Source organism: Sciurus vulgaris (assembly GCF_902686455.1).
Source record: "Sciurus vulgaris genome assembly, chromosome: 3".
In the NCBI taxonomy this organism is placed as follows: domain Eukaryota; kingdom Metazoa; phylum Chordata; class Mammalia; order Rodentia; family Sciuridae; genus Sciurus; species Sciurus vulgaris.
Window position 1 is genome coordinate 47,944,427 of NC_136463.1, and position 15,644 is coordinate 47,960,070.

At 41.8% G+C, this 15,644-nt stretch overlaps 1 protein-coding gene across 1 annotated transcript in view; it reads right to left on the reverse strand.

The window, feature by feature from the left end:
* COX10 (cytochrome c oxidase assembly factor heme A:farnesyltransferase COX10) overlaps nt 1–15,644 on the reverse strand; it is a 124,609-nt gene that overhangs the window by 4,217 nt on the left and 104,748 nt on the right. Inside the window, 1 exon segment of the mRNA XM_079131167.1 lies at nt 11,907–12,139. Coding sequence (XP_078987293.1) covers nt 11,907–12,139 — 233 coding nt within the window.

A 15,644-nucleotide genomic window follows, 5' to 3' on the forward strand; every position in this document is an offset into this window, starting at 1 on the left:
TTTAACCCATAAATAAGATACATACATGTAAATATATGTTAATTCAAGCAAACTCTCTCCAATTTGAGTGGTAATAATGGAAGCTGCCATTTTTCATTAAATGCATTCACTTGGTAAACATTCATTATCTGTGAGCTACCAATGTGTCTCACATGCCAGGTACATGTGGCAAACAAGGCAAAACCCTTAAAAATCTAGAGGGAAAGACAGATAAAAACACAAAACAGCACTGATGGGTGCTATTTAGATTCAAAACAGGGCAATGCAACACTGGTGACTTGAGATTGCTCAGGAAAGGCCTTTCCATAAGTGCCATTTAGGCCATCACCCAACTAATTGGAAGCAGAATTCCATCAAGTCCTGAGAACAGTTCCAGTATGTTTCTGGGATGGCATAAGGTCTATAGCAAGGAGGGAGAGTTGCAAGATGCGGGCTGACATGGAATCTGGGAACCAGCATTTGGAGCACAGTGGGGAGGACAGACTGGGGAGATGGTAAGGAGGCAGGGGGTCAGAGAGAGAGCAGGCTGCCTAACACTGAACTCTTACACAGACAGGAACGCTGGTGACAACCACTAGGGATTGTGTTCATAATGGAGGCATGAAGAGTTTTATTCTTGGCCATTTTAAATTTGAGGTGCTTATTAAACATCCCAGTTCAAACGTTATATGGCTATTATACCCCAGGCACTGTGTGGACGAAATGGATATGTGATTTCTAATTCTTACAACAACCCACCTACAGTGATTATTATTATCTTACAGTTGAGAAAGATTAAAATAGTCCACCTTATTCAAGACTTCAGTTCTTGGTGGGTGTGGAGGCACATGCATGTAATCTCAGTGGTTCTGGAGGCTGAGGCAGGAGGATTTCAGGTTCAAAGTCAGCTTTAGCAACTTAGTGAGGCCCTAAGCAACTTAGGGGGACCGTGTATCAAAATATAAAAAAATAAAAAGGACTGGAGATGTGGCTCAGTGGTTAATCAGCCCTGGGTTCAATCCCCAGTACCCGCACTCACCCCGCCAAAAATTCAGTTCTCCCAGTCATCTGCAATCCAAAAATATCAAAGAGAAAAATTCTAGAAATAAACAATTCATAAGTTTTAAACTTCATAGTGTTTGGGGCAGTATGATGAAATCTTACAGTTCCTCATTCAGGATGTCAGTCATCTCTTCGTCCCATGCATCCACACTGTGTTTATCCTGTTATCACCTGATAGTCTACTTAGTAGTCTTGGTTATCAGGTCACTTGTCATGGTACTGCTGTGCTTATCTATTGCTTATATATGGGGTTTGGTACTATCAGTGGCTTCAGACATCCACTGGGGGGATCTTGGACCATATTTCCTGAGGATCAGGGAGGACTACTGTAATCAGTATTGTCCAAGGGTATGTGGCAGTACTGGCACTGTAAATTAGCACCTTCTTATGGAAAGATGTGCCATACAAATCCCCAAGTAGTAGCATCCCCACACCAGTGGACTGCTGCGTGGTAATTCAAATGCCAGTGGAGCTGTGTAAAAGGATGCTTGTTGGAAGGAGAAGCTGAGGAGATATTTTTCTGGTTTACTGAGACAAGAGTCTGGTACCGTATCAATGACAGATGACATTTAACTTTACAGTGAATCCTTTTGGGGAACTGGAAACAACAGAGGAAGATTGGGCCACCCAGGTACAACTGGAGGGAAAAACAGGGTGATGGAAGTAAACGGCTTCATATTTTGATGGAAAAATAAATCAATCTCTGATTGTAAGGTGGCAAGTAAAGAGGGGTGTTGTTAGATAGTCTCAGGGCACAGGGTAACACTGAGGCTCCTGAGCCTGATGTATGCAGCAGCCCATGAGCTACCTCATATCCATAGGGTTTGAATTGATTACAGTTTGAGTTTAACAGCCACTAGCACAGGGGGAAGGTAACAGGACCAAGGACTTGGTCTTGTCAGGAAAAACATCCATGATGACTTAGATGCAGGGGGAGGGAAGGATGATTCAGAGCTCTGTGTTTTGCTCTAGAAATAGCTGAGAAAGAGCAATTTCCTCCAGAAGCCAAACCTGAAATGGTTAAAATAGCAGGCTCACACGTGGAACCTTTCTTGTCTTTCTCAAAAGTTCTCCTTTTTGTGTGCCAACTCAAGTATTCTGTGTTGCTCAATACACATTTTCAGTTATGCTTCTGCTTAAAATAACATAAGCCGGAAAAAAAATCATTTCTAAAGAGTAGCATGCTGCTGTCTCTGTGAGAGGAAATTGGGTATGGGTTTGGCTCATGTCACAAATGAAAGCGCTTTAGAAATCACAGCTTAGCCTTAATGGATTGTAATCAGAAAACCACCACCCACACACAGTTCTACTTGATATGCTTCAACTGCCTCTGCTCATATAAAAGATGTAAAACAAATTACTCTCTTCATCAGATAACGTGAACTAGAACAGGAAGGCTTGATTTAGTCAGGGGCTGTGGTGGGAACCACCTTTCTTACGGGGTAAACAAAGCACTCAGTCTGTGCATTCAAAGGCCTTGCCTCCCCTCAAGATTCTGTGCTTCACTCGTTCCCTCAGTGGCACTCCCTCAAGCAGTCCATTTTTATTGGGCCCATTTTCAACGACAGCAATATTGACAGCCTACCAACTACAGGACAGGCAGCATCTGCTGTCTGCTGGGGTCTGGCCAGGTGGGAAAACACCACTAGTGAATTACAGCAGGAACACCTCATTCAGCCTCGAAGGGATCCAGGAAGGCTTCCTGGAAGTGATTTGTAAACCAAGATCTGAAGAGGATCTCTGAATTTCAATCCATTTACACAAGCCATGCCCTTTTTGCTTCTTTTAAGTGTATCTTCTCATTTTCCTCCCAATGCAGCAGAAACTCTGTGTATCTTTGTTTAGTCCTCTGTGGAAGAAATGTCTGCTTCCTTTCCTTTATCAAGTCGATGAATATATAAATACTGGACATTCAACAGGTGGCATGTCTGTGGGTATGAGCACAGTGACCTGCTGCCATCATCATGCTCCAATCCCAGCTCACAGCTAACTCCAGGGAATATCCAGGTGTCCAGAGCATTACTGATTTCTCTTCTTACATGGAAAATGAAGAGCACATCTACTGTGCTGTGTATGAACAGCTGGAGAGAACTCTTACCCAGGGCACCCTGCCCTGATCAGAGAGGGGACATATTAAGTGGGGCAAGGTTGACCAAGATCTTCCTGGTGACAGTATGAAGATACACGTATTTCTCAACTCTTGCCCTCGCCCTTAGTCATGGGGATTGAATCCAGGACCTTCTGCATGCTAGGTAAGCATGTACTACTGAATATATCCCTGGCCATTTCTCAACTCTCTTCAAGATATCTATGAATCATTTCTACAACATACAGACTGAGGGGAGAATCTCATTCATTCCTATCACTGCCCAAGTCCAAAATGCTCTTGCCTACAGCATACTTTCATCACTCTGCTGACAAACAACCAAGGCAATTCCAGCTAAATGGTACCTTAACAGGAGGGAGACAAAAATCTTCAAGTTGGAGCTCTGACTCTATGTGCTCTTCCAAGGAATGGAGTTCAATGGTTTCAGCTTGCTTTCTCTGACTGCCTAGTAGGCACCTTCCCGCCTCCACCCAAACCCATCATTGTCATTCACTATCCACGCCTGGCCTTGCAAAGGATAAAGAAAGCCAGCTCCAATGAACCTCAGTGTTGGGTTGAGGAGGTCTTCCCTCTGCAGTACAATAGGCTCCTCTCTAAATGTGGCCCTGTGAAGCTCATTTGTTCCATGACTGCTTATATTTGTGCCTTCAGGGTTATATGGTTATGTAAACTGAAGGCTAGCTGGGGAAGCAAAGCCAAACTCAGAGCTTCATGGTCACAGATTTCAAAGCCTTTCTTTTGAGGGTAAACACAAAGGAGCTTGTGAAACAGATCAGCCTCAACAGTGCAATAGACTTCTATGGTGGCGCAGATAAAGGGAAGAGGATGTGGGGCCAGTTTATCAACTGCACAGGAGACAAAAGAGAAGATTAAAAGTCCTCTGAAAATAGGAAACAGAGTGGGAAATAGCTGCTTGCCCTTGAAGGATTCTTTGGAAACATGATTTGGGAATAATGAAGAGGCCCAGTGGCAGAGCTGGAAGCTCCCCTCACCTTGCTGTCAACTCCACCAGGGGTCGGTTTTATTTGAAGGGAAAGCAGGGAAAATAGAGGCACAAAACTTTGGTTCTGGTAAGGGGAGTTCTTTTGTTTTTTTCTCATCTTACCATTTGCCTGGAAAGAAATAAGTACCTGTGTTCTCTCAAAAATTCAAATGTTCCCTAGTCCCTTAATTTGCCAGTCCTGGGTCTACCCTTCCAGGGCACCATCTATCATTGCATTCAGGGGACACTGGCCCAGCACCTGAAAAGCTTGTGAGCAATTACAGTCAACACAGCATGAATGACAAGACATGAGTGCAGTTAGTACCAGAGTTTGCCTCTTGGGTCTATTAGCATATTTCTAGCATGTTCTTTCACAGCTATTCTTTTTGGTCCTTGGATAAAATATTAGGGACCTGAATATTGTTTGTTTGCTAATATTTTCACAAAAGTGTTCCTTGTTTTTTGTCTTTAAAAATGTCATTTGTCCCCAGGTGTAATAGCACATGCCTGTAATCCCAGTGGAGGTTGAGGCAGGAGGACCAAAGCCAGCCTCAGCAAAAGCGAGGTACTAAGCAACTCAATGAGACCCTGTCTCTAAATAAAAAACAAAATGGGGTTGGGGATGTGGCTCAGTGGCCGAGTGCCCTTGCGGGGCGGGGGGTGGGGGAAGGAAGGTCATTTATCTTAAGTTAGAGTTCTAATGAAGTTACAGTAATATTCATAAATGAACATATTCATTTTTGAGTCTGATTTCAAATGGAGACAATATTTTAAAGGAAACCTTTAAAAAGTGCTGGAGTTAAGCAATACCTGGTACTTAGTTACACCCTCCATATATATTTGTTGAATGAATGAGGTGAATAAACTCCCTCTATTTTCTCATTTGGACCTAAAGGAGGTAAACAGAGTGATTCTGTAGTTTACCAGCTGAGGTTAAAAAAACTCATTCTCTTTTTGTTACCAAAACCATCCATCTACCAAATGCCACTTCCTGATAAGAGCCCATTTCTAAGCCCTCGTTTGTAACTGAATGTTGGCTGACATAATTAATGTTTACCATATAACATCTGAATTACAAGCCAAAGACAACTGACAAATCAACTCTATACAATGGTCATCATGGAGGATCAGTCCATAAATTCCTGAGACATGGGATTTATTCAAATTTAGGAAAATGACAAAAAAGTATATGAGTTTATATCAGAAGTAGGGATGATGGAAAGAGAGATGGCTGTGGCAAAGAGAAGGAAGGAGATTTAACCTGAAGCCTCTGAGATAAACAAAACAGTCTCTGGAGATAAACATTGTTGAGAGGCCTAATGCGTTGTGGCTCCAGGCCCGCTTGGGGCTGGAATGTCAGCTGCCAGGCACTTATCTGGGATGTCACCCCCAACCCCCACCCCCTGGCCCCTGCCCTCACATTGGACTCCTTCACCAGGGCTCCATCAGGTCACTTCTGTCATTGCCTCCCTGTGCACAGAATCAACCCAAGTGCTTCAGTTCCTAAGACAACAAGCTGTCTATACAGGGAGCCAGAAAGCAGCCCTTTCACTCTGCCCTAAGTTTGAGCTGGAAACCGTTTATAATGTTTCCTGCTAAGAGTTACGCTTAAAAAATAATAAAATAAAAGGCAAGGTAAGTAGATAGGTGGGAGGAAAAGGCTTACCTCTGAGGCTTAGAGGAAAGTGAACATGGGTAAAATCCTATAATAATAGCTACCTTTATAAACAGACAAGCTTTGTAAAATGGAGCTACTTCCAGTGCATAAAGCAGCTGGCCACGGAGCACAGAGCCCCTGGTGCCTTAATGTGACAGCCGCAGATGAAGCTGTTGGCACTGCAGGCTGGGAGAAAAGCTGAGCTGTTTACAGATCTCTATGCAGTGATAAGTTAGCAAATATCAAGAATGATTTACATTTGGTTAGCTTTCATAATTTTGGTGTGCCTATCTGTTTAACTTTTTCCACCCCAACACCTCCCCATCCTACCTCATTCACCTGGTGCTGGGTAACTGAAGGGGAAGATCAAGTGCCCTCATTGGATCCACTCCACTGGGGCATCTAAAATAATATGTTTTTTTTTTTTTTTACCATCTGACTGAAAAAAAAATAGTTGTGAGGGAAGAAATCAAATCCCATGTGATATTCTTTTATGTCCTTATAGAAGAGAGGGCAGTATAATTTCTTCACTGCTCAAAGCCCTCTGGAGGTCCTATCTGGCCCTGTAGCCACCAGAAAAATCACAAAAGGATTCAGACACCAAGAAAGGAGAAAAGGTACTTTTGATCACAATGACATTTCCTCTTTCTGAGGATCACTCTGACCCATAAGGTGTCTCGGAGGCACACCATTTTCTATAGCTATTTATTTTCTTTATACATTTCTCCTCACAACTAGACAGTTCCATAAAGTTAGGGCCTTTAATATGTGAGGCTGCAGGATTTCCATTTCAAATATCAGCTGGAGCTGCTTCCTTTCCAATCCTGACCACCATCTACTGAGCCCCATTGAGGGCTTATGCAAAGGTAAGGGTCACTACATACTGGTTGCTTGGGTGGCAGAGGAATGGAGTGTGTTCAGTCCAATCTGCTATTCTTCAAACATGTAGCCTTTATTTGCCCAATTGGAAGTTTACTTATTAAGCTGGCTCTTTCAAAGTGTGATCAGACTGACATTTTCTTAAAAGATTATTTAAGATTTTGACTAAGGAGGACAAAGAGGGTGTGGGGAGGAGGCAGCAGGTTTAGGGATAGGTAGAACCCTAGTGAGAGATGCAGGAGTGTGGAGGAGAGGGGCTGGCAGGTGAGAGAAAGCACACAGGCCTGGGAGAATTAAAGGCAGGCTTCGATACTTATTGATTTTCCAATTCTACAGGAGATCCCTAGTTAAATAATCCCCAAAATGCAACCCTGCTGCATTTCTTCTTTGAATACAGTACCAATTCCTCATAGGCAGCCCATCTTAGGTCATGTCCCTGCTCCACACTCTAGGGCTCTGGCTCACAGGCCAGTAAGGAGAACTGGGCATGCTCTTCCATGTTTCTAGAAAGCACACTCCCTCTTCAAGTAAACTGGTTGTGACTTGATTCAGAAGTCATTCTCCAAAGTCTTCTTGGACCAATCTGGGGAGTTTAAGAGAGTCCACAGCCTTCTTCAGAAGGCCAAACCTCTTAAATCACTTAATGTCACTGCTGGCCTGCCTCTCCCAGAAGATGCTGAGACAAGATTTTCATGAGGACAGGTAATGGGTAGTCATATTCATATTTCTCAATGCCCAGCACACAATACGTACTTAACCAACACCCACATAATGAAGCTATTATGGGGAGTAGTTTGTTAAGGTGCTGAACATGGCAGTTCCCATTTTTGGAATGGCTGGTCTCCCAGCTGTTCTTGCTTCCTTTTATCTGTATCCACCTCAGCTTCCAACTCTTCTCTTCCTTATTGTCAGTATAGTTCTGTAGGGTGTTTCAAAGAATTCTCTATTCACTGGCTTCTCCAAAGTAGTCAATGTATGATGGTTCAAAGATTAAATGGTTGGAGATAACATAGAAGAAAGGAAGCCTCCTTTGCCATCTGTTTTTCAGAAGGGCTCTTTCTAACCATAAGTGTCCTCAAAGATAAGAATCCAGATGATTATAATTCCAGCTCTTTTGGAGGCTAAGGCAGGAGGATTACAAGTTTTAGAGACCAACATGAGCAATTTATTAAGACTGGTCTCAAAATAAACTTTAAAAAGGGTTGGGGGTATAGTTCAGTGGAAGAGCACCTGCCCAGCAAGTGTGAGGCCCTGAGTTCAATCCCCCATATGAAAAAACAAACAAAACAAGTCCCCAAGAGAGATATAACTTCTGTAGTAAATAAAAATAATACCATTTTATCTGTCTATGCCCTCTGCCCCAAATCCTAGGCATTTCCATGGAATTCTTCTAATGGCTGGTGTAATGACTGGTTCTGTTCTTGCAGATTCTTAAAGTGTGTCGGTCCCTGGACTAGAGGCATCAGCATCACCTGGGAACTTGTTGGAAATGAAAATTCTCAGAACCCCACCCAAGACATACTGAATTAGAAACCCCAGGCACAGGGCCCAGGAATCTGTGTTTGCAGTATTCCAGGCCATCTGGGTACTGAAGTTCGTGAACGTTGTTTCTGATTTAGTGAGACCACAGGTCAATTTCATACAAGGTCCCATTATTTAAAGTGCATACTCATGCCAGGCAGATGGAACACAGATTCAGAAGGATATCAATCTGTGTTTCTAGGCAGTACTGTTTAAGGGAAATTTCTGCAATGATGGAAATGTTCTACTGAGCTGTCCATATGGTACCTACCACCACACGTGGCTCTGAGCACTTGAAATATAGGACTGAGAAACTCAATTTTTAAGATTATTTGGCTTAAATTTAAAAAGCCATTATTTGCTAGTGGCCACTATCCAAGACAGGGCAGTTCTAGAAGACGATTAAACACATTCAATTCAGCTCCAAATATTTCAGCAATAAAAATCTTTAAAACAAATGTTTTAAATTCTATTATCTATAAAATGGAAGATATCTATTCACTGATTTGTTCATTTAGTTCATTTCATATATTTATTGCTTATATCATTTGTTCTATCAAATTAATATTTAAAATTTTTTTTGTGGGGGGGCATGGGGAATTGGATCCAGAGACACTTAACCACCTTATTTTTATTTTTTTTGAGATAGGGTCTCACTAAGTTGCTTAGGGCCTTGCTAAATTGCTGAGGTTGGCTTTGAATTTGGGATCCTTCTGCCTCAGTATCCCAAGCCACTGGATTGAAACTTTTTTGAAGCAGTTGAAAGATTTTTGTACAAATATCAAAAGGTTTAGAGAAATGTTTTGATCTGTGACAAATTAGGATTCTGGGGTCAGTAAATTATTTGTTACTGTGTGACCCACAATGAATGCATCCTTAGGATTTACAGAAAAAGTACATAATAAAAATCAGTGTAAAAGATTGCCACAGAAACTTCTTTTGTGGTCATACAAATCTTTCAGACTACTTTGTTTTATACCAGTTCCATTTAAAGTAATAATGGTAATGTTAGTTAACTTTCATTGTTGTGACTGATACCTGACAAGAACTACTTACAGGAAAGGTTTCTTTTGGCCCAGTTTCAGAGGGCTCAGTCCATGGTCAGTTGAGGCAGACACTTCATGTCAGAAGGACATGGCAGAGGAAAAGAGAAGACAGGAAGGGGCCAGGAAGATAGAGTCCCTCAGGTCACACTCCCAGTGATCCATTTTCTCCAGCCATGCCCCACCTCCAGTAGTCCATTTCAAATGATTAATACATAAAATGAAGTCGAGGCCCCCATGAGTCAACCATTTTCCTCTGAACACTGCTGTGCTGCCTAATGCATGAGGTTTTGGGGAACAGTTCAGGTCCAAACCATAATAACGGGTTTCATTTTTCAAGACAATTATGTGTTTTTAACCTGATACCTAAAAAGGTATGACCTGGTCCTTTGCTATCCAATATCACCAAGTTTGCATACAAATAAATGATTGGATCATAAAGGATTATTCTTTTAAAACATTCATTTAAAATATGGCTATTAGCACTTTAGTCAAATCCAGACTCTCTCACTATAGAAAATGGTTCTTGCCTGCATGTGGACTTCTAAGAGATGAATTTTGCCAATTTTACCTTTCTGGTCTCCAGGGTAGCAACACTAAAATCCTCTATTTGCAGAGGCTCAAACTCTTCTTGAGGAAATTGTTGAGTATGAAAAGGGTCCCTAGCCCTCAGTGAGGACTCTGCACAACAGTGGTTGATCAAGTTTTCCATGGTCCTGAATTTGACGGCCTTCCCCGACCTCCCATGACACCTCTCCCTAAGGCTGTGACCTTTCAAGGCTGGCTATGACTCTAGCCCTGTCTGGGACTTTTCATACAGAAAGGTAGTTTTTGGTGCCTGGTTTGAAGACACTGAATAGTGTTCAGGTGCTCCTGGCAGGGCACAGGGGTATCTCCCATTAGGGATGCAAATACTGATGTGGAGCTACTCTTCCCTGTAAACCAAATAAAATCTCATGATCTTTTCTCACCTGCTATATGAAGGAGGACAAGTGAATAAGAATAGCAGCATTAGCTATCATGAGTTGTGCCCTTACTAGCCTTTACATTTAACAATCATTGAGGACTGCTTGTGTCCTTTGGACAACATGTGCTGGAAACTTAATCCCCAGTGCAACATGATTGGAAGGGGGTCAGTAGGCGTTTAGGCCTGGAGGGTTCCACCCTCACAAATGGATTAATGCTGATTATAAAAAGACCTGAGCCTGTGGGTTGGATCTCACGTCAGTGAGTGCTCTTTCTATCTCTGTCTTGCTCTTCCACCACAGAAGGTTTGCATGGACATCCTCACCAGTGGGCCCTCAATCCTGGATTTCCCAGCCTCCAGAAGTAAAAGAAATACACTTCTTTAAAGATCACCCAGCGTGAAGTCTTCTGTTAGAGTAGCACAGAATGGAATAAGACAACAACCCATTTCATCCTATGAGGAGAGACCATCATTACCCCCAGGTGGGAGGAGATTGTAGCAGAAAGAAGTTAAGCTCAATTTCAAAGGCATTACCCCCAGGTGGGAGGAGACTGTAGTAGAAAGAAGTTAAGCTCAATTTCAAAGGTGTCACAGCTAATGAGAGAGAGAGTGTCAGATTCCAACTCTAGCTGGTTTAGCAGCAGCATCTCTCTCTTAAGCACTTTGCTGCTATTGTTTCCCTCATGGAGGGGCCTCTGGATTAAAGTTTATCACAGAGCAAACAAGCTTGTATGTTTTAGAATACATCTGTAGATTCATTAAAACCCACCATTTACAGGATATTAAAACTGTTCTAAGAAACGATCATGGTAAAGGTGTAATCGTATTTGTAAGCTTGCCAAATGAGAGTGTACGAACTTTTATGAAAAGTTTCAGAAATGTGGCTTACAGGGTAACGGTTTATGGTCAACTGCCTTTTGATCTCTCATGTGAAAAATATGTACTTATATATATTGCAGGAAACCTCACCACTTCCTTCCTAAGTGTTGGTCAAAAACACTAATTACTTGACTAATTAGACTGCGAAACTTCCCTTACAGATGGTAAAAATGAGCTATTTTCACCCCACAAATTTCATTGTGACATACCACCCCCCCAAAAATAAATGTAGAAATGTTTCAATGATTTTATTGTAGACAGCATGAACAATTTAAGCAAATCATATAAAAATAATGAAAATAATCTGTTCTTCCAAAATAGGGAATAATAAACCTTATTCTACAGAAATGAAGGAGGCTTGATACCCCTTTGACAGGGAACCAGAAGCCAGGTCCAAATGCCTTCTCTGTGGACTGGGCCATTCCAAACAGATCAGCTAGTCCTAAGTTGATTTGAGATTCTGACCATAATTTTCAGAGACTGTCTTTTCACTTCACCTGTACTCATAGGCTAAGGCAGCATCACCTACTTTGCTTCTCTTAGACCTTCCTTTCAAGGGAAAGCATATGTCATATTTATGCACAAGCTAGGATGACAGTCTTCCTTTAGCTTTGCATTCTTATTATTTTAGAATGTCCACATCAGCAAACACCACCAGCAGAATCAGTACTGAATAAAATGGAATCTAACCAAGTTGTGTGGCTCAGAGAAGGAAAATCTCTGAGGGTGGGTGCTCATGCTTGCTCAGAACACCCATGAGCTCCTGCTTCTTGTACCCATACCCCAGGTCTATGGAAAGAAGCTGAGATTTTGCCCAGAGAGATACTTACCAGCATCCAGGCTGCCAGTTGCCGCTGTCCAGCCCATGACAGGTGGGATAGCCCCAACAACAGCTCCGACCCATGTGTTGGCAATGCTGATCCTCTTTAGTGGTGTGTAACAGCAGGTATACAGGAAAATGTTGAAGATGCCCAGGGCTCCTGTGAGTGGATTCACCCCCCAGGTGAGAAGGGCAACTCCTGGAACAGCACAACAAGTGGCAAAGGACACAGCTAGCAACGGGCTGAAAGAGAGGACACCAAGTGATCATTTTCAGCTCAATTCATCACATTTTGTAGAATCCAAGCTAAGAACAAATAATCTATGTGTCCAATGAAGTATTCCAGGAGGTTTAGGGAATCCTTTTTAAGAAACTTTAAAGTAAGGAAGGACAGTTTTTGTGGGAGACCTGATTGCTTCTCTTGGTTTGCCAGCTGGGAGCAAAATAGTCAAGAGTCCAGGGGAGAATACTCTGGGGTTGAGTATTGGTTTTGCCTCTTCCTGGCTTCATGTGATTTGTCTCTCTAGGAGACAAATCTCCTGGGTGAATTTCTACCCAGCTGTTTTGAACCCTGTGGTTAACTACTTCCACAACATTCACTCTGATACCTCCATCTTTTATACTCCTGACATGGCTAAAATGAGGACTACAAGACAATGCCTACTTTGCCTGGTGTTTCATTCTAATGTCAGTGCTAAATATAAGTAAGGGACAGCCTGGGAACAAGTCAACTTAGAACACAATGTTGCATGATTTGGACAAAAATATTATCAATTCTGGAAGCAGTTCTATTCATTTAAACTTTGTTTTAAAACATCACCTAATTAGCAATATGGAAAAAAAAATGGCTGACATTGGTTATAACCATGATTATACTTTCTGTAATAAATTAGGGGCTCAGCATGGTGCCAGTTCTTGGACAACAGTGAATGCCAGGTGGCTGATGCATAGTGCCAATGCCATAACTGGTGTTTACAGATAAGGGACTTTCAAGAAGTCACACAATGTTATGTATGTAGAAGAAAACCATCAACTAAAATCTAAAAAGATGATGATTAAAGTCTGCTTCTCAATAGACAGTTTTAATAGTAGACTTTGTGTGGATTCTTGTTAAAGACTTGAATGTAGGTAAATTGGATCTACTAGTTCCTGTTTACAGAGATTTATTCTTTCTTAAAAAACTAAGGAGGTTCCTCAAGATTGCTTTCTCCCTGTAGAAACCATTATTCCACCTCCAAGTACAGTGTTTGTGTAGTGTTCAGTGGTGCACTGGATTACAGATTCCACAGTGCACTCCAGTTTTAGCAGTGGCCAGTTCCCAGAGGGAGGCAATCTCTACCCCACATGCAAACACATGAGACAGTACCCTCCTATTTGCAGGGCTGCAGCATTCCCAAGGAGGAGAAAAGCCCTGTGTGTTATAAGACAGTTTCTCTAGGAAAAGAGTAACTTATAGAATAATGACAAGTTCAAACTCAGCTGGGAGAAGGGCTGGAGGAATAAAACAGGCCAGTAGCTAAAAATACCAAGTCAAGTCAGAGTGATAGATGAAGAGAAATGGCAGGGGCTTGATGGAGAATTCCAGCCCCCACTCTCTTATGGGCCAGTGAGTCTTCTCCACAGGCCTGTGGCTACCCTGCCTAGAAGATGGAAGCTAACGGAATGGGAATTGTGATGAAAAAAGGGAGCATGCAATGGATATGCTGCTGTCAAGGTGCTTGTGACAGAACCATGAACTAGCTGAAAGACTTCTGAATGCATGTTCAACCCTGAGGGTGAATTTCTACCCAGCTGTTCTGAACCCTGTGGTTAACTACTTCCACAATATTCACTCTGATACCTCCATCTTTTATACCATCATTACAACCCTGACAACCCATTTCAGAATCTGCTCAATGACCTACTATCTCTGCTCCTGCTGGGGAAAGCTCGAAGACTGGCATACTAATCACCCATTTCAGGAGGATGGCTATTCATCTCCCACCTTCACAAGGTCCTAGCTTCACTCTAGTTCCCAAGACCCTCAACAGATGTCCTTCCCTCTTACAAAACAGTGACAAATGCCCTAAGATTTATTCTCCACTTCTCTCCCATTTTAGAAAAGGCTGTCTTCTTTGTTTTTAAAGAAAAACGCTCCACTTTTGCTCTTACTTAATTTCTTCCCTAATCTGTTTTTGATCTTTGATTTACTGATGATTGGCCTCATGCATCCTCAAATAAATTACTTTGTTTATATTTCCCCCAAGGTAAGAGCCCTCTAGACCTGACACTCTTCAAAGCCAAATATCCTGGTGTGGGATACACACATTATCTGTTTCCTCTATCCTGCAACCTCTTATTTGTCCCTTACCTCTCTTCTGGAAATAGATTTCTCTAAGATGGTGATATGCATCATGTGACCTGGGACTGCATGGATCCCAACTTGTACACAGTGTAATTTTCCAGATGAAAGATTAAGATGTCTCTGTGTTGTTATCTCACATATGCCCAGAAAGGAGAATTTAGATGGCTAAATAGCAGTGCAAATATTTTAACTGCTGTTTGTTCAATAAGGTAGTTTATAGCTTATAAGAACAGATTTTTCTCCCTGTGGGACTCTAAAAAGCAAGCTTTATTTTGGGAGGGAGAAAACTGTGGCTCATAAACATTTTTATTTTTCCTGAATCAGCCCTTGTGTTTAAAAAAAAGGTTGTTCACTCTTTCTCCAAGTCTGTGGAAACCAGTTAGATTCAAAGGTATTAGTGTTATGAAAGCCCTTTTAGAAAAGCACACATGAATCTAATTTATTGAGATAGGCAATTTTATGTGGAAGTTTAATTTCTGACCTGTGTTGAAATCACAGAAAATCTTGAGGCTCAATTTTGGCACTTAAATCAATGTGCTCAGGGGCATGAATGAAAACTGAGTTAGTTGATAAGTCACATAAACAAAAATGAAGATATTTCCCCAGGACAACATGGCCATTCTCAGCATCTGGGGAAGAGAGAGAGCCCTGAATCAGGGGGCATCAGAGCTTTCTTGTAGTTAAAGGGCAAAGGTATTCCAACTTGCAAAACTGTGGGAAGTTTACATTCTTGTGATGTTTTACTTTTTCTAAAATCTTATTTTAAAAATAATGAACATACTTCCAGAACCTGTATCAACAGTGGGTCAATGGGGTACAGTATTAAAAACAAAACAAAACCGAAGTTTGCCAATATCACAGTTGAGAAACAGTAATGTGAGTCTCTAAAATAATTTTTTTTGCTGTTTTGTTTTGTTTTTTTTTTTTCTTGTACAAGAGATTGAACTTAGGGGTGCTTAACCACTGAGCCACATCCCCAGGCCTTTTTATTTTTATTTTGAGACAGGATTTCACTAAGTTGTCTAGGGCCTTGCTAAGTTGTTGAGGCTGGCCTCAAACTTGCAATCCTCCTGCCTCAGCCTCCCAAGCTGTTAGGAGTACAGGTGTGCACCACCACGCCCAGTTGGCTCTAAAATGATCTTTAATAGAGTAAAACAAGTTTATTGAGATAGTATTACCTTCATTTTATGGATGAGCAAACGTTAGATAAGCAATAGCAATCAAGTGTGGTTGGTTCAATAGAGCAAATGTGTGGCAAAGAGGGAGCACTCAACCTAGTGTGTATGCTGGGGGCATGGAAGCAGAGTCCTTATAGGAAGAAGACTGACACATGATGGATGGGCAGGTGGGACAGGGCAGAGAGGGCCAAGAGGAGTGTTCCACATAGTGAAGAGCATGCTGGAA